This window comes from Haemaphysalis longicornis, unplaced genomic scaffold, assembly GCF_048455015.1.
Source record: "Haemaphysalis longicornis isolate Haplotype H1 unplaced genomic scaffold, Haemaphysalis longicornis Haplotype H1 scaffold_3, whole genome shotgun sequence".
In the NCBI taxonomy this organism is placed as follows: domain Eukaryota; kingdom Metazoa; phylum Arthropoda; class Arachnida; order Ixodida; family Ixodidae; genus Haemaphysalis; species Haemaphysalis longicornis.
The window spans coordinates 43,760,601-43,781,799 of NW_027526335.1; the positions used below are offsets into that span (position 1 = coordinate 43,760,601).

Genomic DNA, 21,199 nt, shown 5'->3' on the forward strand with positions numbered 1-21,199 from the left:
AAAAAAAAAAAAAAAAAATCTGGTCGAAAGGGGCAATTTTTTATCGCATGCGGCTTTTCGATCGTTACTTCCTTATAGTTCATTGCACAGGCCATTTAGCTAGTTAAATGCCAAAGCTTTCTATTCAGCATTTCCTTATTAGATGTGATTGTTGGCGTGACTTGCAATTTTGACGCATTTTTCGACATAAATTAACCTTTAGAAATGAACAATCTCTTTTCTGTACTTAAAGTGTAGCTCAAGCTAAAAACAATGCATGCTTATTCAGCAAGAAAGAAATTACAATCCTGGCTTGTGATTTAATTAAGGAAAAAGATTTTTTTGTGTGTGTGCGGACAAACACATTAAAAATAAAAGAGAAGCCAGGCCTTCGCACTTTCCCGTGCAAAATTTTGCGCATGCGCTAGTTCGGCAGGCACGGAACGATATCCTTCGGCGCGGCGGCAGGCAGTGAGGTCGCGCGATCCCCTTGTTTGCGATTTGACGGTAAACGGACATCTAGCGGCCACATTTGAACATTTTAACTTCAAGCCACCCGGTTGTAGCGGCCACGAGTAGCTTCACCTTGCCCAGATTTAAAAAAAAAGAAAAGGAAAACAAAAAAAGGAAAAACGAACTCGTTACAGTGGCCTCCGCAGCCACTAAGAGCTTCGACCAGCGCATATTTATGACATGGAGGAAAGAAACCCAAGATTTATGAAGACCGCTCAAGACTCCACCGTGGAACTTGTGTAAATACTTTCCGACTGTGGAGGCATGCTTTTACACGCAAAGCCCGTTGTAGTGGGGGGAGGAGGGGGGGCTTTTCTGTCTCCCCACGCCTGTTGAAAACAGGAGCTACAGTCTTGTCATCGGGGAAACGGTATTAGAGGGTGAAGGTACGTGCTCCCTGTACGAGATCTACACGAAGCTATGAAGGCAGCACAGTCGGCACAGTCGCAGCCAGCACGCCAGCTCTACGCCAGATGGAAGACAGACTGGTGGCGCCGTCTGGTGAGAAAATTCCGTACCACCGCACACGCGGTCAAAGCGCGGGAGCGCGCACGGTCGGCAAACGCCCCAAATTTAAGGCAATTCTCGCCCTTGCTGTGAGGCGAACGCCCTTTGCTGTTAATGCCACCAGGTTGGCGCTACACGAGAATACTGAGAACGCGGTGAACGAATGAATAGCCTCAACAGCAGTGGCCCGTCATTAAACAAGGATGTTTAGCACTGTGTCTAAAACCTATCGGTAAATTAATATTTTCCCGTGACTGACCTAGCCTCCCAGCGTAGCCTGGCGGAGAGGGCCCGGGTATCTCGGACTTGAGGAAACCCCCCACCAGGTGAGTGCCTCGCCTTCATAAAGTTTACTCCTCCACCTCCTCCCGTGCCTGTTGCATTTGTGCACAAAACCAGGCAAATGAAGGTGAAAAACACCTTCGTAAAGTTCCCCCATGTTCACTGCTAACCGCATAGGAATTTATTGCTTACTTGTTTGGGCTTGTGATGTCGACTTACGCTCTAGAACTGCGATAAAGATTTCTATTTAAACAATAGTTTATTCATTTTGCTCTTTAAACGTTGAAGGGTATAAAACATTATGGGTGCACTTGCATCATTACTTTGCAATTAGCTTTCTAATCCTCACTGCTATCATTATCAAATTACATTTCCTTCAATTGTGATGGAGGAAAGGCGGGCTTAAAAAAGGCCCTGGCCAACCTTTCCGTGCAGCCGAAAATGGCCTCTTAGGAGGTCTCCCTTTATCCTTGTACTTTATGTGCACTTCACCACCTTTACTCGCTCCTTCTGTCGTCTGCAAGTGTCAGCCATTGTATACTGGTTGCCCCATGGAAAAAAGAACACGCACAAGAGGCCCCTAGCACTCCTAATGCATTGCAGAAATTGTGGCAGAACTCGCACAATTTTTAGCCGTGCCCCACCTCAGAGGATGTCTACAGGTCGTCAGCATTGCTTGGCTGACTATCGACAGACTTTGTGGCCTCCGCCTATCCCTTTGGCATTCAAGTGCCTGACCAACCTGGACGAAAGTAGCAGCAAAGAACGTGACCGCAGCTTATTTCGGAAAGGTCTCGCAGTGCATGTGGGCTTCACCGGCATTTACGTGGCCCGGCGTGCCCGGTCAGCTTCTATTTGAATAGGACTAGAGGCGGAGAAGATGAGGTGCAGCGGAGGAGAATGACAAAACTTGAAAACAGTTCACCTCGAATACTTCGAAATATCGGAAATTTTAAATTCTAATCGAAGCGAATTCGAATACTGTAATATTCGTTCGAATATTCGAAGCCCCCGAATATTCGCACAAGCCTAGCGGAGTAATAACACCTTCTGCCGCTGTGAGTGCTCCGTGTTATCACTGTTCAAAGGGTAAACCTCATGCGCAGGTTCAAAGGAGATCACATAAAAATCCTTTCTTCGTGTCTGGCAAGCAGCAGTGTTAAGCGAACTAACAATGGTGTTCCGTAAAACAAGGCGTTTGCTTGAATTTTTTTCTATTGAACAGTGGTTTCAGTGCGTGCAAAGCAGAACGCAGCTTTGTCTTCGCCCACCACAAGGCTGCGAGTCGACAAACGTCTGCCGTAGACTACACAACGAAAGCGTGTTAGAACATAATTAACGCTGGACCACCCTTCACATAAGCAAAGCTAACCCCAAAGTTCCCAGGCGAGAATGAGTAATTACCTCATAACGAAGGTGAACAGAATTAACAAGCGATGGCAAAGCATCCAAGACCATGTTTGTTCAATATACATGCAACTACGCTTGTAAAAAATGGTTGACTAGACTTACGAAGTTCACCTCCAATAAACTACAACCTTTCATCTGAATATTATTCGGTTTCCTATCTGTTTGCGATGCGACACAAAAACATTTCACTCACTTTCGGTCATTTTCCAATGATTGTGGCACAGCGGCTGGCACCGGCAAACAAGACCGCGCAAATGTGACACAAATAGTACATCGGAAGTGAAGGCGGAGAAGGAGCCTAGTGCCTGTGGCCTTACAGCTAAGCAAAAGCCAACTTCTATAGCCACTCATAGCCGTGATGAAGCCGAAAGCATAACCGCATTGAAAATGAAAGCACAATGTTTTAGCCATGTTTTTTGGCGCGGGGCATCATGGCGGTCGTATCTCGCCGCTCCATTAGGGCTCTTCGGTGCAGGACGACACTGATAAAAGAGTTTGGCGCAACAGGGGCAGTATGGCGCTGAATGGTGCAAATGGAACAGCTATCTCACCCCTTCACTTCTTGTAAAACATGTGCGAAATCTACAAACTCAGCTAAGCTGCTGTAGCCCTTAATGTTGAATGTTGATGGGGAAAAGGTAAAGTGACCATATTCCCCAGACCCCAAAGCGGGACGCAAGGGGGTGGGGTGTGGGGGGGGGGGGGTGTAAGGAAGAACGTGGCACATTGCTTAAATGACAAATTGCCCCTCATATAACTACATCTCATCACGGGGCTTTTCTGGTCCTCCAGGTTTTTTTTTCCTCCAGCTCTTCATTCGAGACACGGGAATTGATACCTGTCTTCCATAGTATTCGGCCAAAGGTGGGACATAACACCGTGCCACATGCAGGCTGCCGAAACAGCGGGACCGCGGCCGAAAAACCGGAACATGTCCCACCTAAATTGGGACGTCTGGTCACTTTAGGAAAAGGAGGTGCTGCCTTGCTTTTTGCTTCAGCCTATGGAGACCAATTAGGCCACAGCAAAGGGGATAAAAGTGGGGAGAGTGCTTGCGGCATCGCACTTGTTGGTGGTGAGAGGAAAATATGCAGGGGGTCCACTGCAGTCGCTTATCTGGTGCTTGCAGGATAGCCCAGGGGTAAAACAGCTGAATCAGATTTGGGAGCAGTTTTTGGAGCAGTGAAATCTCGATTTTGGAGCAGAATAATGACATTTATTATGTCACCTTAAGAGCCTAAAAAACAAATTTTTGGCAACTCGGTGGGGAAAAGAGCACTTTTTAATCGGTTCTAAACATACATTATACTGAAACAGCCTTTCAGTAAAGTTTTTTAAACCAGAGTATCACAAGGTATGAACTGCACTACCTTTTTGCATACCATTTTTAAATTCTTAGGCTTTGTGCATAAATAGTGTGCATAGATAGTGCATAGATAGTGCTGTTGAAAATATCAAATTGGAGTACTAAGCAATTGTAAGGCATTTTTATTATCATGTGAATGCTGAAGTTGTTATTTTTGTAATCCCAGACTCGGCTTTACGCACAAGTGTAAAACCACAGCAAAAGTTGCGCAAAGCGAGGTGACAGTCATCGCACCTCACCAGCCCTCGCATTTCAATCCCCAAGGTGCACGTTCACTACGATCATAATTTAAGTAACGTTGGTATGTTTAGCAACCTCCCTTTTGGCATAAATTTTCACTTCATATAGATAAACCATTATTACTAGCGTGCAATAATAGCCCGTCCCGCTATCGGATACTGCTTGAACATTTTGCGGCGTCGTCCCCTTCCCGCCGCTCGCAAGCTCGCTGTGAAAGGCAACAATAACTCGGCGTTTTATAACCCCGCAACGAGTCCGAAATTTCAATTGATTGATTGATTGTAGCGTTTAACGCGCCGACGCAACGCAGGCGATGAGGCGCGCCGTAGTGGAGGGCTCCGGATTAATTTTTGACCACCTGGGGATATTTATCGTGCGCCGAAATCTCGTACACACGGGCGTTTTTGCTTTTCGCCTCCATCAGAAAAGCGGCCGCCGCGGCCAGGAATCGAACCCGCGACCTTGTGCTCAGCAGCGCAACGCCTTAGCCACTGAGCCACCGCGGCGGGTCGAAATTTCAATTCAAGCGCGCACCGCGCCTCACATTCAAGGCCAAAAACACGGCGAATGTGCGGGTACCACGTTGTTTATGATGAACTCACGTCTTTCAAGTCACGCAACTTCCTGCAACAGATCAAATGACTAAATGCACACCCAGCCACCTTCATTACCAAAACCACGGTAGAAATCGGCAGAGAGCCCTCTGCCTGAACCACGAGCAACTGCTTCGCCCGGCAGCCATGTTTTCCAATCTTCACCCCACCAAGATGGCGGCACCCAGTATTGTCGTTCCGGAGATAGGGTGCTCCGAAAATTGCCATTTTTTAATCAACTTGCACAAGTAGTTTGCCGCCTCAGTACACGAGCATATTTTCTACAGGACTTTGCAAGGGTTTTCGATGGGAAAACTTTAAAAACTCGGAGAATATAACATGCGCAACCCGACATAGTGACTTTCCAAAAACTAAATCAATCAATTAAGCCTTTACAAACAGCATCACATTGGAGATGCTGAAAAGGTAAGCCGTCAGTAAGCACTTTTCTTCACTGAAGCTGACGGGAGCATTAAAATCCTTGGCTCTCATACTGTTTTGGAGCAGTTTGGCGCAATGGTTGCAATTTTCAAGCTTTTGGAGCAGCCTGGCACCGGAAAACAAATTTGTATCAAAACAGCGCAATATGCGCAGCTGTCTCACCCCTGATAGCATACACGGGTACCCCAGGAAGCCTGCTCACGTTGCCCAATTTGCCCACACTGGCAGTGCTTGCTCTTCACACAACACTGTAATGAAGTTTTAGTCTAGAGATTTTGTCGTAACGAAAATACCTGTCTTCGTTATATTGTGTTATATAAAGATTGCTTACAATGCACATTTGGTTACTTCTACCGTCCAACTTTGCTATATCAAGAATTTGGTTAAAAAAAGTTCATTGTAAAGTAGAATCTCGATGATACGAATCTCGCAGGACCATGAAAAATATTTGTATCATCCGAAATTTGTATGAACCAACACAGACCAAAAAATTGAGCACAAAAAAATCGTTTTTGTTTATTTCTTTTCTTACTTTCGCGTGAAGAAATCTGTGATGTTTTTCTACTTTTTTTTAAACCTCCATGTCGCCGAGCAGTCCTTCCTGGAGCGTGTAAAACTTCGCACTCGTCTCCTAACTCGCGGTGCCCAAGCTCACTACACGCTGCAACAGTCAAGGCGTGAACCGCATAGTGCGTTTTTTTGCACGCAATTAATGCACGTGGGCGTTGTGCGTGCGATGTTTTCGTGCTCACGTCGACGATTCTCCACCCGTGGCAGCTACTGCCTCTGTCAGAAAATGATTCGCGACGCGCGCGGCAGTGGGAGGAGCCTGACGACTTGCGCCAACGGGGAGGCGCGCACGTCAAGGCGGCAGTTTTGAAGTGCCCAAGACAGCCGGCTGGCTCCGCCAGAGATGTTTAGGCTTACCACCCCAGCAGATATTTCGTGGGTTCTTTCACAAGCGGCCCGGATGATATTTTATTGTTCTGTATCGCCCACATTACCAGCTCCTTTACCACACAAGCAACTTTGTGTGTGCCTTGAGCGACATTTTAAAGAGCGGTTAGAAGCGGTTGCTTGAGCACCACTTTGCGGCCGAAGCCACCGCCATGTTGCTGCAGCCAGCCGCGCCGCGGGCAGCGTGCCGGTGGGTCCGCGGCGGTATCAGCACGCCTGTGCCGTGTGCAGCGCGTTTTCGCGAACAGAAAACAACAGCCCGGCCGTTCCCGGAGAAAGAGTGACAAAGAGAGGAGAGAGAGCCCGTATGTCACCATCGCTTGCTTATGCGGCAGTCGGGCGCCTCACCGCCTCGTTCTATCATCCGCCGGGCTGCGCAAGTCCGTTCGTAAGAGCCAAAATTTTGTCGATTGCCAACAATGCAATTTCGCCGGGACTTTACAAAAATTCACATCAACCCGGCATTTGTATCACCCATAATCGTATCATCGAGATTCCACTGTACCAAGATTTTACAATAATAGGGCCCTACTGTATTGCTAGAAGAATTCAAGTGCTTTCTAAGGAAAGAAAAGAAAATTAGCGCAGCTTGCACCAGCGGTGCAAGGCTGCAGAAACAGCAGAACTGGGGGTCAACCTAGCTTCTCCCCACACTGACAGCAGATAACAAGAGAGAGGGAGCAGAAAGAGCAAGTCTATGCAAAGTCCTCATACGGCGAGAGGCAACCCGAGACTCACCCTCGACATTAACGGCCACCAAGACATTGTCACCACCGACCGAGCCAAGCCCACTTACATCTATCCCTCTGATCCCCTCAGGGGTTCCCCATCTCAGTGACATTGCCCAAGCTCAACCGACCAAAAATGTCACGTGGGCCTTCTGTTCGCCTTCAGTGTGAGGTAATTAGTGCTCATTTTCGCCTCTGGCTCTACAGTGGGTGGGGAGCCCTATAGCGAGCGGCACGCCATGGGTCCTCCGCGCCAAAGGCGAAGATGACAAGAAAGGTGGGAGCTCCTCACGTGGCGCAAGCCTGGACGATGTTGGGCGCTCCTCACAAAGTGCACGCCCACATGCGCTCAGTATTTTTTCTATCCTGCTAAAGCCACTGCATGAAGGTCATGACAGGCACCTCGCGCCGAGGGAGTTTTTAGGTGCGGAGTACCTTAGGACTGCACAATGTCCGTCCGCGTCCGTGCGCATAGCATTTACAGTTGCAAAAAATCACGCAGGCACCGGCAGGATTCGAGCCTGTGTCTGGTAGACCAGACAGGGTTACTGTCCGTCGTCTTACCCGTTGGGCTACGTGAGTAAGTACCCGAGAGTCAAACGGCTTACTCCCTCGCCTGTAACGGTGCGGAGTACCTTAGGACCTCCCAATGTTCGTCCGCGTCCATCCGTGCGCACACCACCATCAAGCGAGAATCAAGTGAAATTCGATTTCAGCCGTGAGTTGCAGTTTCATTTAGGGAATAATCAAGGTGCAACTCACGGCTCAAATCGAATGAAGGTCGGGGCACAAATCGGATGTCACTCGGGGCGCAACTTGGATGTCATTTCGAGTCCCCGTACTCCGCACCCTCGCCGTCATCCGCGGAGTGGAGATGCTGCCATTTTTATTTTCTTGGTATTTTCTTTTTGCTAACTCCAACGGATCAAGCTGAAAATTAAACAGCTCTGCTGTTAAAAATTCAGTGCTTTCAAGGCTTTTGAAAATTAAATTCCGAATTTCAAGAATTTTCGAGGGTTCCAAGGACCTGTGCATACCTTGGGGCATGGTTAGAGGGCAGCAAGGGCACATATTTTTGGTACAGACATTATCAGTCACACCATGCAATCTACAAGCCAGGATTATTTGTGTTCCCCCATCCTAGACCTTATTTATAATAGGCCATAATACTTCCACAGAAAACTTCGCAGTTTCACCTCTATATATCAGCAAAGAATCACGGCCTGGTGGTTATGATTTCCATGCCCGGTTCAATTCTTTAAGCTTGAAAATGGCAAAAGGATTTTTCTTTTCGTACCTGTGTAGCATTCACTAAAGGCATTTCATACCTAAAAATACGGTGCCACATACTAATTTATGGAGTGCTACACACATCATGCTCGGCACAATGAAAGACAACTCAAAGGTGGAAGAGCCGGACTGAGCCTTTTGGAGCAGCTTAGGGAGCAGGAATAATGCTGTTTTGGATCAGCTTTGGAGCAGTAATAAGAGATTCTTGGAGCACCTCAGGAGCATCATAAAGTAAGTTTTGGAGCAGTGTGAGAGCAGATTTCTAGACTCAAGCATTATTTACTTGCAATTTTTTATTTCTTGTAAATGCAAAAAAAATCCAAATTGCTCTTACTCAACATTCGATTAATACTGTACCAACCACTTCTACAATGAATTAGAAAATATATGTTTTCATAGAAAAAACCTAACAGCTGATAAAGCTGATAAACCTAAAGCTGATAAACCTAACCAAGAGAAAACTAGGGATAACGATGCTCTGAATAGCTAGATTTAACTAGACTTCAGACAAATACAAAATAGATATTTGTGATATTACTACGCCATCACAGTCATGAGAAGCAGTGCAGAGAAGACTAGAAATAGAAGAAATGGTTCCTTTTGCACCAAAAGCTGTTAAAAGTTTAGCTTCATTTTAAACTTGGGTCTCTAGACAAATAAAAAACTAAGGGAAATTAAGAGATGAGAAAACGGAACTAAGAGGAAAGAAAGAATAATTTGATGCATTGCACAACTAAACCTGCATAGGCTCCAGAGAAATTAAAAATAAATGCCGATGTTCCTATTCACCAAGTAATGCATGCTCCTACCTGTGTAAAAAAAAAATCAAAAAAAGAAACCCCCTGCAACTGCATTGTGTTCACCCAAATAAGGAATGTACCAGTGTTATAAACCCTGTTTCCTAGCGGGGGGAGAAAGAGAGAGAGAAAGAGAGAGAGAGAGAGAGAGAGAGAGAGAGAGAGAGAGAGAGAGAGAGAGAGAGAGAGAGAGAGAGAGAGAGAGAGAGAGATGATGGCCTTTCATAGGGAGAAAAAAAAAAAGCAGTGCTATACAGCACGACACACCACCTACCGACAGTGGCGGTCCCAAGGGGGGGGGGGCGAAGGGGGCGGTCGCCCCCCCCCCCCAAAGAGGTCCTCAGTTTCTTATTTTTAGTTTTTTTAAGCATTCCACTTGCGCGAAGTTAAATCCCAGCGGGTTGCACCGCATACGCGCACACGCCTCCATGGTTATCACCACCTCCGCAGAATTGGTGCAAGGAGGGGAGCGATTCTTTATTCGCCTCGCCCCCACCCCCTCAAAAAAAAAAATCGCCCCCCCCCCCAAAACCGACCTCTGGGACCGCTACTGCCTACCGAGCTGATTACATGCAGATATCAGCCAGCTTAAAAGTATTTCTCCTCTCCCCTGTGCCACGCCCACAGCTGTTATCTCATCTGTTTGACAGTATAGAAAAGGGCAGCATCTAACGTTTGGAATGGAATGGCAAGTGTTCTAGCTCCCGATAAGATAAAATGGGTAGGGTCTGAGTTTGCTTTCAGCAATAACCGGGAAGATTGCAATGACTGTGGTGACGGAGCATGCATCACGGAGCGGCGTGTGTGCGGTGAAGCTGCATTTAGAGGTAAAGTTTGCACACTGCTCGCTTCCCAGGTTCATTCTAGAGTCCCGTGAAACTGCACCACCAAGTGGAGATCAGGAAATTGTGGCGAGTGACTCCGAGCGTTAGTCCTTTAGAGAGTCCGTTGGAGTGTGCCACGTCGTGAATGACAGCTTGAATGAATGATCCTTTACTGTGCAATGTGGCTGGCATTGTACATCAGCTCACAGCTGCCCCACATTTTGCGCCACTGCTCTTGGGAGCAGTTTTGGCGCAACACTGTCTTTTGGAGCAGGATGGCGTAGGAAAAGCCGATTGGCGCAACGTGGCACAAATGGTCCAGCACTTTTGCTTCCGCAACTACTGCAAGCCTATTACCTATTATTCTCGATTTCTCCCAATCGGGGACACATTCTAAAACTGCACTTGCCTTTGGCTCCACAATCTTGACCACAATCTTCTGGTGTTGCACATTGCGACTGTCCACCGACACCTGAACAGTCAGCCGGTCAAACTGGTGGAACGTCACGCCGCCAAACGACTGCGTGCCAGCCTGCAACAGAGCACAGCAATGTTCAACGCGACCGATTCGTGCGTAGGTGACATTTAGCAGAACTGCAGCAAAAACTGCACTGGCGCCTTACTCAACTGTACGCAGTGTTCGAGGAAAGAACTGCAATTTATTTTTAACTATTTGTAACAAACGAATGCAACAACAGCAAATACCTTTTGTGTGATCGAGCCTTGCATATCTCAATGAACAAGCAGAAGGATTACTTCATTTTTGAAACCAAGCTTACGTATACGGAAATTGTGACAAATTTACTATACTAGTACGTTGTTCTGGCAACGAACAAGCTGTAAGATATATTGAATGAGTCACACCCTACCCTACTGTTCATCACAAGAAGGTATTACACTTCCATTTCTGTCACTGTGTATTATTTCATTTCTTTCTTATTCTTTCGCAAAGTAAGCAAAGTGAACATTTTTCCTGGTGTCTGCAGAGGAGGCCAAGAGTGACACCCACCTCCTCGTCATACGTCCAGCCTTCTTCCTTGAGGAACACGGTCGCTTCTAGGCCAAAACGGGGCAGCAGGACTTTCAGGGCGTTCTCACGAACAAACAGGACATAGCCTTCCTCATCCACCACCTTCTCCTGGAAGAAGGCCTGCAGAAGAGCCAAGGACCACAAAAGAAAAAACAGCACCGGTGACAAAAAAGATTTGAAAAGCAGGGCACACGAAATGGGTGCCTTCACTACCAGGCTTACAAAATCAAAACAGGAAGTTAGCTACACGAACGGCATAGTGAAAAAGGGAAAGCAAGTAACTGTGGTGTACCTGAGTGTAGAGGGCCACTGATGCACGACCAGCGTACTGCGCCATGTTGTGCCGATAGTTGAGATTGTTGCACAGCTCCTGCGCGCCAAGAAAATGACAAGGACTGAATGTGCCTGCGCTCGTTTTGGAACAAAAGAATGCTGGAAAGCATACTGTGAAGACAATGGATGGTAAAAATGAGAATGGTGACCTGCGTCAATAAGTAAAACCCACAAAAAAGAAGTCCCAGCTTCCAAATATACAAACACAACTGCACATCTTGCAAACAAAGCTGAACACACTTATCCAATGAGACAGAGTAAGAAAACAACAAAACAGTGCACAGAAAAAGGATGCCCATTCAAAGAGGAATAAATGCACACATGCAAACATAACCATATTTTGAGGAGAGTCTAGTAAGAACAACGCATTCCATTAAACACACTGAGAAAACAGACTTGTTGACAATAACGCTGTCCTCAAACTACGCATGTTCCACCAACTAACCTGACCCCATGCTTCCAACCACACAAGTTGCATTTGGTAGAAATCGATATAGGAAAAAAGAACGATTATAAAAATATACAAATGTTTGCAGGGGCTATTCTTGACTTTGCAATTTTGCATAAATTCACTGTTTTGACCAGATGATTATTTATCATAGTTTTGTCACTTGCATCCAGCACTCAACTCGGCATAGGCATTTAAAAACTTCCAGCAACTTTAAGCTCGAATACTACCGCCTGCAACGCCACGCACCGAGAATTCTGTGCAATGCCCAGCAATGTGTTTTCTTGCTCATGCAAACAACTTTTGTGACACACACCTTCAAGGTGGGTGCATATACGCTTCCGTATAAAAAGAAATTATATCAGAGACTCTGCGCATGCACAACTTGGGCCAAAAAAAGTCAAACTCTTTCTTTACCTGGCACTTCTCTTTGTGTACAAGCTCTGGATATGTGCCCTCTGCCCCGGTACAGACAGCAAGCAAACGGTGAACCATCAGGTCAGCATACCTGTCAACAAAGGATGACAAGCTTCAGCAAAGGACCAGACGCAGGGCACTGTTTCTTTAACCCTTTGAGGGTCACGGCCGTACATGTACGGCATCGGCAAACACTTTCAAAATGGTCAATGACGTACATGTACAGCATTGCTTGTATCTTTAAAAAGTGCGCCTTTTTGCCAACTTCTCTTGCTTGGCATGTGCTGCCACACTTCGGAAATACGTCAAATTTTTTTCTTGCGCCGATGGCTCTTGTTTTTATTTTTTTACAATTTACTTCAGCGGCGCGCCGGCAATCGCTTGCGCATCCGCTAATGAGGGGGCACGCTGGGTATCACCCACCGGGCGCCCGGGCGCCTCTCGCCTCTTGCACGTGCCACAGACCAAGGTCGCCTGCGAAACTGATGAGGCTCTTCTCTCCTTTTTTTGTATTTTATGAGCGGTGCGCCGTCTATCGCTCCCACATCCAGCTGTGCCCGCCCGCGCGTGCTGGTTTCGGTATCGTTCTCCGGGCGCTTTCCGCTTTTTGCACCCACAAAACTGATGTCTATCTGATTTTGATTCACTCAAAAGGTGCCGACTTGTTACTTTCTCGTTTTTATTTAGAATTTTTCTTGTGTTACTCATGAATAAACCACATATACGTAAGAACACAAACGATTTTTCTGTCGTTTTATGGTCACCCTAAAAAATTACGATAATTTTTTCTCGAAATAGATTCATCCAAAGAATTTAAATCAGCAGTAAAAAAATCGACCCTGGGGGGTAGCATTTGGCGAAAAACTTCGGCCCTCAAAGGGTTAATACTAGGGGTGTGCGAATATCAATTTTTTAATTTCGAAGCGAATTCGAATAATAAAAATAAAGTTCGAATCGAATCGAATATTTTTCGAATACGAATACTCATGGTTTTTTGTAAAATTAAAGTCTTCACCATCTAGAGACACAAAAACTGCAACTTTATTGCACAACAATTCATACAAAGTTAAATTAGAAATTACACAATACCATGGCACTCAACAGGTTAAGGTCTGCACTCACTTAAATGTTAACATGGAGAAAGGTTAACTGCTCGACATGTTCGGGGAGCAGTGACAACCTCCTGCTCGTCACGACTCCACCAGATACCGAAAGCAGCCGCTTACTTGAGACACTAGTGGCTGGCATGCCCGAGCCTGTGCACATTGCCGCGCGCTGATACAGTAAAATCTCGATGATACTAATCTCGCGGGACCGCGAAAAATATTCGTATCATCCAAAATTCGGATGAATTAACACAGACCAAAAAATTGAGCGCTGAAAAAAGTTTTCATTTATTTCTTCTCTTACTTTCGCATGAAGAAATTCGTGATTTTTTCTCCTTTTTTTAACCCCCGTGTCGCAAAGCAGTCCTTTCTGGAGCACGTAAACCTTCGCGCTCGTCTCCTCACTCGCTGTGCCCAAGCTCGCTACACGCCGCAACAGTCAAGCGTGAACCGCATGGTGCGTTTTTGCACGCGATTCGCTCACCTCGGCTCTGCGAGCGCTGTATTTTCACGCCCGCATCGACGATTTCGCGCCCGCGGTAGCGCCTACCTCGGTCAGAAAATGACGCACGACGCGCACGGCAGAATGGAGGAGCGTGACTACTTGCGATGAGATCGAGACAGCCGGCTTGGCTCCGCCGGAGATGGTTAGGCCTAGCACGTCGGCAAATATTTTACGGGCGCTTTCTAGCGGCGCGGATGATGTTTCATAGTACCGTTTTCGCATGCATTATCAGCTCCTTTACCGCACAAGCAACTTCGTGTCTCCCTTGAGCCGCATTTTAAAGAGTGGTTAGAAACGGTCGCTCGAGCGCCCGCGCCACTTCGCGGCTGGAGCCGACGCCATGTTGACGCCGCCGGCCGCGCAGCGCGCAGCGTGGGGGTGGTTTCCCGGCGGTGTCAGCGCGCGTTGGACGTGCGCAGAGCGTTTTCGCGAGCAGAAAACAACAGCCTGGCCGTTTCTGGAGAAAAAGTGACAAACAGGGAAGCGAGAGCCGTCGCTTGCTCGTTCGGCAGTCGGGTGCCTCGCCGGTTCGTTCGTATCTTCCGCCGGGCCGCCCAGGTCCGTTCGTAACAGCCGAAATTTTTCCCATTGCAAACAATGCAATTTCGCCGGGACTTTTCGGAAATTCGTATCATCCCGAAATTCGCATCCCCGGAATCATATCATCGAGAGTCCACTGTAACTACGAATAAACACCAATACAGACTGCGAAAGCACGTACCGTTCGCGTGTATATGCTTCGCGACTTTGCTGCAGAGACACGCTCTGAATTTATTTTTTTTTAGTTTTGGATGGTTCGAATATTTCGAACCATAAAAGTGTCGTTCGAATCGAATCGAATATTCGAAGTTTCGAATATTCGCACACCCCTAGTTAATACACCATAGCAAGAAGCATTTTTATCACTGCCCTCCAAACGAATCCGTATCCCCATAACACCCGACTACACGTTACGTACCCTATCCAACACACCGCCACCGGTAACTACTTCCTTGCTGCTGCCACCCTATAGCAAGTGGTATGGGAGTGCCAACAGACCCCTACTCTTACCCCTAATCCCTACCCTGCATATGAGCAGTGGGTGGAGCAGCTGACCAGCTCCGAGCTCTCGGACCAGCACCGACTGGTGGAATGGGCCCGGACAGCCAGCCAGCACCAAGGCGTCTTGGGCTAAGGATGCCTCTCTAGAGGTGGAGGCCCTAACAACATCCTCCCGCTAACGAGCTTACAAAATGTTTCTTTCTCTCTCTCGACGCTTTAGAGAAAAACACGTCACCGTGGGTTTCCACCCACAAGGCCAGTTCTCTTCGAGAGCCTTGCCCATTATTTAAAATACAGCGTACGACACAAGTTAGCTACATGCTCTACTTATGCACCACAAGAAGCTACACGGTGCGCAGAGCTGCCAACACTGAGATCTAATGAACGGCTGAATGGTTTTTGAATGGATTTGAACAGCGCAGGATAGTAGCGGTTGGAAGTCAATGGAAGATGCGTTCCTCCTGCAGTGGACATGAAAAAGGCTGCTGATGCTGATGATGATGTTCTCTCCCATTGGGGGGGGGGGGCTTTGCACAATCGACATGTTTGGTCCCCCCCTGATGCCTTGGCCACGAGGACTTCAAAATGAAGCCACCTTTTCGATGTTAGAGTGCGCGAGTGGGTGGATGACTGTGGAGGGCCCTTGGTGAGTGCCCTATCATCCTAGATTTGATTCTTGATTGTAGGGTTTAACGCACCGACGCAATGCAGGCGATGAGGCGAGCCGTAGTGGAGGGCTCTGGGTTAATTTTGGCCACCTGGGGATCTTTAACATGCGCCAAAATCTCGTACACACGGTTGTTTTGGCTTTTTGCCTCCATCAGAAAAGCGGCCCCATCATCCTACCTGCGGATTGGTGAGGTGAAGTGAGTGTAGTAGGGCAGGGCGAGGCCGTAGTGGAAAAAGTCCTCCAGGGCCACGCAGCCGCTGCTGAAGTAGAGGGCTCGTGCCATGCAGCGTGTCGCCACCATGCGTAGCATCACGTTAAAGTAGGGCTGCTCGGGCATGGTCGCCTTGTCCAGCGACTCCGCCAGGTGCAGACCGCTGTCCACCTTGATGTCGAAGCCCTGACGGAAGGCAGGGAGAGAGAGAAAAGCCACCCGTCTGATAGGACACTGGCCTTTGGCTACCAACAAAAAAGTTTCTAAAGCGAAGGACATGTCTAAACAGATAACTGTAGCTGCGCCGCAATAACTGACTGCATGCTAGTGGCGAAAAAAAGAACAGCAGTACTTTAGAGGGCCTTTAATAAAAGCATCTTCAAGGTCGTGCAAAGACATTTTCAAGGGCACAGGGGAGCACTGCACTTGTCTTCTTGTTGTCAAGTTGATGATCTGACTCAGCACTTAGCCCTAAATTACTGCATCTCATCTCATTAGCTTTGCCCGCCCGCTGCTTCCAGAAATGATCTAGCCAAAGATGTCCCCTAAATCCAATCGCTAGCTTACATAATATTTATATAAAAAGTCGACTATATACAAACAGTAATATGTTCTTGAACTGCATGGTTGTAAAAGGATTACTCTGCTAAGGGATTATCGAAGGATTATCTGTGCCCACCTTGGATAAACCAGCCTTGACCAGCGGCTCGAGGTTAGCGGGCGCAGGCGATGGATGCCGCCTGAGCAGGGCGCACTCGGGGAACTCCTGGAAGATGTGCTTGGCAACCGAGGCATTGGCCAGCAACATGAACTCCTCCACCATCGAGTTGGTTTCCCTGCAGGTTTGAGATGAGGAGAGGCAGGGAACAGTGCCATTGCACCACTGTGACAGCAAGCTATGCTGCATGCCTTTCATATTGTCTGAAGAGCAATCAATAAATCCCACATCTCTTTAAACCTTTCACAAATACCAAACAAATAAGGTTTTTTTAGGCCACCATAGGTGACATTTGAAATTTGTTGTTGCAGTCTTGCATAAGCAGCACAAATGACAGCATCAAAGTAGGAAAATTCACAATAAACCACTGCAGAGAGAGAGAGAGAGAGAGGAGGAGGAGGAGGATGTAGGGACGAAGGGAGAGTGAGGAGGGAGAGAGGGGGGGAGTGGTGGTGTATTGCATAAATTGGACAAACAGGCAACAATCGTTACTTTTTGTTTACCTTCATGAAGAACTTCAGCTTTAAAAGGTACTCACAAAACTTGCTTCGTCTGGACATCAATGGGGTCGTGTGTCTCAGAGTCTACGTGAAACCTAACCTCTGTTGAGGCAAGGGTAAGAGCTCTGAAACAAATGGTACGGATTAAAATTGAAACCAGCTGCATTAAACAAGTTGCGTGACATAAGTTACAAAAGTGCACAAAATTCTTGCACCCAACCAACCTTCTGGCCTAAAAACCCAATGTTTAGTTATTAAACACAATTTCTCCCTTGCTTTCTCTTTTTGTTGAATTACACCGTTGCGAGATGGTTTGCCAAACACGCATCCCACATCAAAACCATTACATACACCTACCAACTTTAACTACCCCAATCCTATTCTATGTTTGCACGTTAAAACACGCCAGGGGAAAAATGCCTTCCTGAGCACCAAGTCAAGTGATGCTCTCACACCTCACTAGGGACAGTGGCATTAACGAGAGGGTAAAATGATGACCAGCATCAAGGTCCCGTTTCTCATTAGTGACTGTGACACATACACATCCACTCAAGCTTAAAAATTTTAGATACTAAGTACAACAATAATGATCCCAGTTTTACAAATGAACCATTTCAGGAACTCTGACACCAGCTAGAGTAGAGTGGTTGGTAAAGCTCAGCAGTGGGCACTTTAAAATACAATACACTAGTAATATGTTCTAATAGCCCCCCTTAAAACAGCATCTGTAAGCTACTTACACAATATCTAAAGCTACAATAACACATACGTACAATCTGTCTTTTATGTGTGCTCAACTTATTCGCATGTCCCAGAATCAGCTACACAAAACAGCCCTACCCTGAAGCACGTGCTTTTTGATTCCAAGTTATCATTTTTCAACAGCTCTTTGTCATACTAGTAGATTGGCTTTACTTTCTGGCACATTGAATTCAAGGTGTGGGCATTTCTGCCACACGTGATTCAAGGCTGGAAACCGGATAAGAACGTTTCCGCCAGGACATGCAAGGAATTAATCAACTAGTATTTGCCTCGCTTCTTGATTATATTTTTCAGGGGGAGCCTGTGGTTCAGCTGTTTAAGCAATATTGTTGGGCCCTAAACACAGGGTTCACGGGTAATTTCTAGCACAGTGAGTAGGTTTCTGCTGTTGGTAAAACTAGCAGAGAGTTAAACGAAATAGATTGCTACAAGTTACCAAAGTGATTATAGGCAGTTAGAACAAAATATAATACATTTGGAAGTCATAAAACTCAATGTCGCTTAGTACTCTCAGTACCCATGGTTCACGCATCCCCTGTAAGGCTACCACACTCCACTCACCCGTTGGCAATCCGCTTTGCCTTGAGCACTTTGGCAAGTGTGTTCAGGCCTCGCAAGCCCAGTGTTAAGTCATCGTTTTTAGACTTGTCATCTATGCGTGCCTGGGCCTCAGCGTATGTCAGGGCAGCCTGTTATGCAGGAAGAAAAACATGACACCGATTAGCTAAGTAAAGAACCACATAGTTTCTCTCATAAACTCAAACATCAATTTAAAAACAAAAAAAAATCAAGATGTTCTTTTCCTAAGCGAAAACGTAAAACATGTGAAGCTTGTTGGTAAACTCACAATGCACAACGACAACTGAGGCTGAGCTTCATCCACGGCCTTTTATAAGAACATCTATGCTTAGTGTTGTTCCTATTTATATAACCTATATTTTTAATGTCTTTTAAATTTCAATTTTATTTTTAATTTTATTTAAATGTTCAATGTTACTCCTATTTATACAACCTTTTTTTTATTTTTCCTATTTATAAACCTTTTTTTATTTTAACTGTTTAGAATTCCCTATTTTTATTTTACGATTATTTTTTTTAACGGTCATGAGTGCATGCCGCCGTATAACTGCCTGCTCTTCGGCCAAACGAATCACCCGTGGCCTACCTACAGACCTGCAAAAGTGAATTAACATCATCATCATCATCAGAGCTCCTTAACCATTTCCAGTCCGGAAACTTTGCCCCCTTTCTGGTCCTTCCGGTGTGCAACTATTTTGCCGGTTTCTGGTGCCGCGAAAGAAAAACACAAACTGTGCAAGAAAAACTCGCAGGATATTTATTTTTTCTCTTGAACTCTGCTTGCAACTCCTTCACCGATCTTTGAGCAACGTGTGAAACCATTTGAAGCATCCTCCTGGGTGCAGGCCAGGGCTGGTACTGCAGGTTACGCAGAAAAAAAAGTTTCTTTCCTGCCTACTTTTATTTTTTTTTATCGCTACAAACAGCACAGTCCTTGCTGCTTAGGCCTGGGAGCTTGTAGATGAAATGGCTCGTCCCATCTAGCCTTTCCTGGCCCCGCTTTTCGGTTCGAGCCCTCAGATCACCCACAAGCTGTTGGATGAGGTCGTGGTAGCACTGCAGGTTTCGCTTCTCTTTCTCGCCATGACTCTGCAGCTGTGTGCACCTCCAAATAAAACTACTGTGAACAATGGAAACCTCTAGATGCCAGGAAAAAATCTTTCGCCACCAATTCATTGTCTTTCGACAGAATGCATAGTTCACAAGGTAATAATCCACACGGTGCTCTCTCCACTGCCATCGCGGTCTTTGTCACTCGCTTCTGCCGAATCACTGTCATCACTCACTGATGGAGGCACGCAGTTCTCTTCCTCACTGAAGTCATCATCGCTTTCGGTAAGGGCACTACACCATAGAACACACACGATGAAAAAGCAGCCATGCTTCTCAGCAAACAGCGCACAGTGAAAACACTCTGGAATCTAGAAGGCCCGTGCTGAACATTGTGCTGCACCCTAGTGCAAAAAGATGAAAACCTCAACAAACAAAGTTCACTGATCACTCAACAGATGGTGCATCATGTATACAAAGAATGCAGGTGCATCGCAGAGATAAAAACCGCAAAATTTAAATTTGAACCCTCAAGTCAGGCATACCCTGACAGCAGACCGCTACCGTCGTGTTGCGTTTTCGGGCAGGGCCCAGCAACGGATCGCAAAGTGTTAAAGTGGGCTTTACTGCATGGCTTTAGCATACACACATCACACGTTCAAGTAAGTAAATTTGTTATTTCAAGAAACTTGCAAACATGAAGCTCTCCGAAAAAATTAGACTTTCGCTAGTATACGCAACTTGTTCTGGCTTTGCATGCACTAATAATTATAATGTATACAGAAAATGTCATACCCTGGATTTTATGATGGACTTGTGAAAGACTGTGCTCAGAACCTCTCCTTCCGGTGTCATCTCCCAAACAGCAGAAAAAGCAAGTCTAGGCGAGAGAAATATATTTTTTTGTTTGAACATAACAGGTACCTACAGTGAACAAGCGCATATTACATGTGACAAAGGTAAATACATTCAAAATTAACTGGGATTGCAGCAAAACTTTATAAGAAGTCATGGATGGTACGAGGAAGACTAAGACAATTACAACTGTGTTTAAAACAAACACAAATTAAAAGAATGAAGACAGCAATGGCTCTTTAGTGGTCTGCACTGCAAAGCGCATGGGGGAACCCTTCAAATGGTAAGGGTTCCACCACGACTTCCATTATAAAAATGAACAGGTAATCAACTTCAAAGGTTTTCTTGTTTGTGTTTAAATGCTTTTATGTATGTACTATGCTGGCAAAAGTATAATGGTCAGTTAGTCCGTAGGTAATGCAAAGGAAATTTGATGCTTTTGAGAAAGTGATAAAGCGCCAATGCCAAAGACTCCTTTTACCTCATGCTAATGTTGTTCAGAACCTGCAAATACCAGCAATGAGCGCTGCTGCAACCTGGCCTGTTTGGATGGCACACACATAGGTCTGCATAGATCTAACAAGTGCATGGGCACAGTTTGAATGACTAAAAGGTAGCTAAAGATTCACGTTGAAAGAGGAAACAAAATTTCTCTTGCAGACACATGCATTATTCAAAGTTGCCTTCCATTTCACCTTTCCTCTCCTCCACGCAAGGAACACAGGTCGGAGCTCAACAATTCGGGAACCATGTCGATCCTCTGTAAATCACACAAGCACAAGTCAAGGCTAAGCAGGCCCACAATGCACGAGGACAATCTTCGCGCAAAACTGAGGGCACAGTTCACCTGATCCACCAAGTAAACTGTTGTTCCCCTGTTGGCTGCTTCTTGGTCCAATGCTGTCCCCGGTCGTACAAAGTAGGATACGTCGGCAATGTGGACTCCGACCTAGGATTAAAAAGAGAAAGTCAGGCAGAGGCCGTCTCTGACTACTGTCGGTGCAATGCAATGCCATTAGCATTCTTCCAAATGCCCTTGCAGGGTTC

At 46.2% G+C, this 21,199-nt stretch overlaps 1 protein-coding gene across 1 annotated transcript in view; it reads right to left on the reverse strand.

Moving 5' to 3' along the window:
• The window catches only part of Dis3 (exosome complex exonuclease RRP44-like protein Dis3), a 47,416-nt gene that overhangs the window by 12,936 nt on the left and 13,281 nt on the right, over window positions 1-21,199 (reverse strand). Inside the window, exons 11-21 of the mRNA XM_077703004.1 lie at window positions 21,000-21,101; window positions 20,848-20,912; window positions 20,093-20,177; window positions 18,230-18,357; window positions 16,945-17,031; window positions 16,368-16,524; window positions 15,654-15,874; window positions 12,156-12,246; window positions 11,250-11,327; window positions 10,937-11,077; window positions 10,337-10,459 (exon numbers count right to left, since the gene is read on the reverse strand). Of these exons, the coding sequence (XP_077559130.1) occupies window positions 10,337-10,459; window positions 10,937-11,077; window positions 11,250-11,327; window positions 12,156-12,246; window positions 15,654-15,874; window positions 16,368-16,524; window positions 16,945-17,031; window positions 18,230-18,357; window positions 20,093-20,177; window positions 20,848-20,912; window positions 21,000-21,101 (1,278 nt within the window). The remainder of the gene's footprint in view (window positions 1-10,336; window positions 10,460-10,936; window positions 11,078-11,249; window positions 11,328-12,155; window positions 12,247-15,653; window positions 15,875-16,367; window positions 16,525-16,944; window positions 17,032-18,229; window positions 18,358-20,092; window positions 20,178-20,847; window positions 20,913-20,999; window positions 21,102-21,199) is intronic.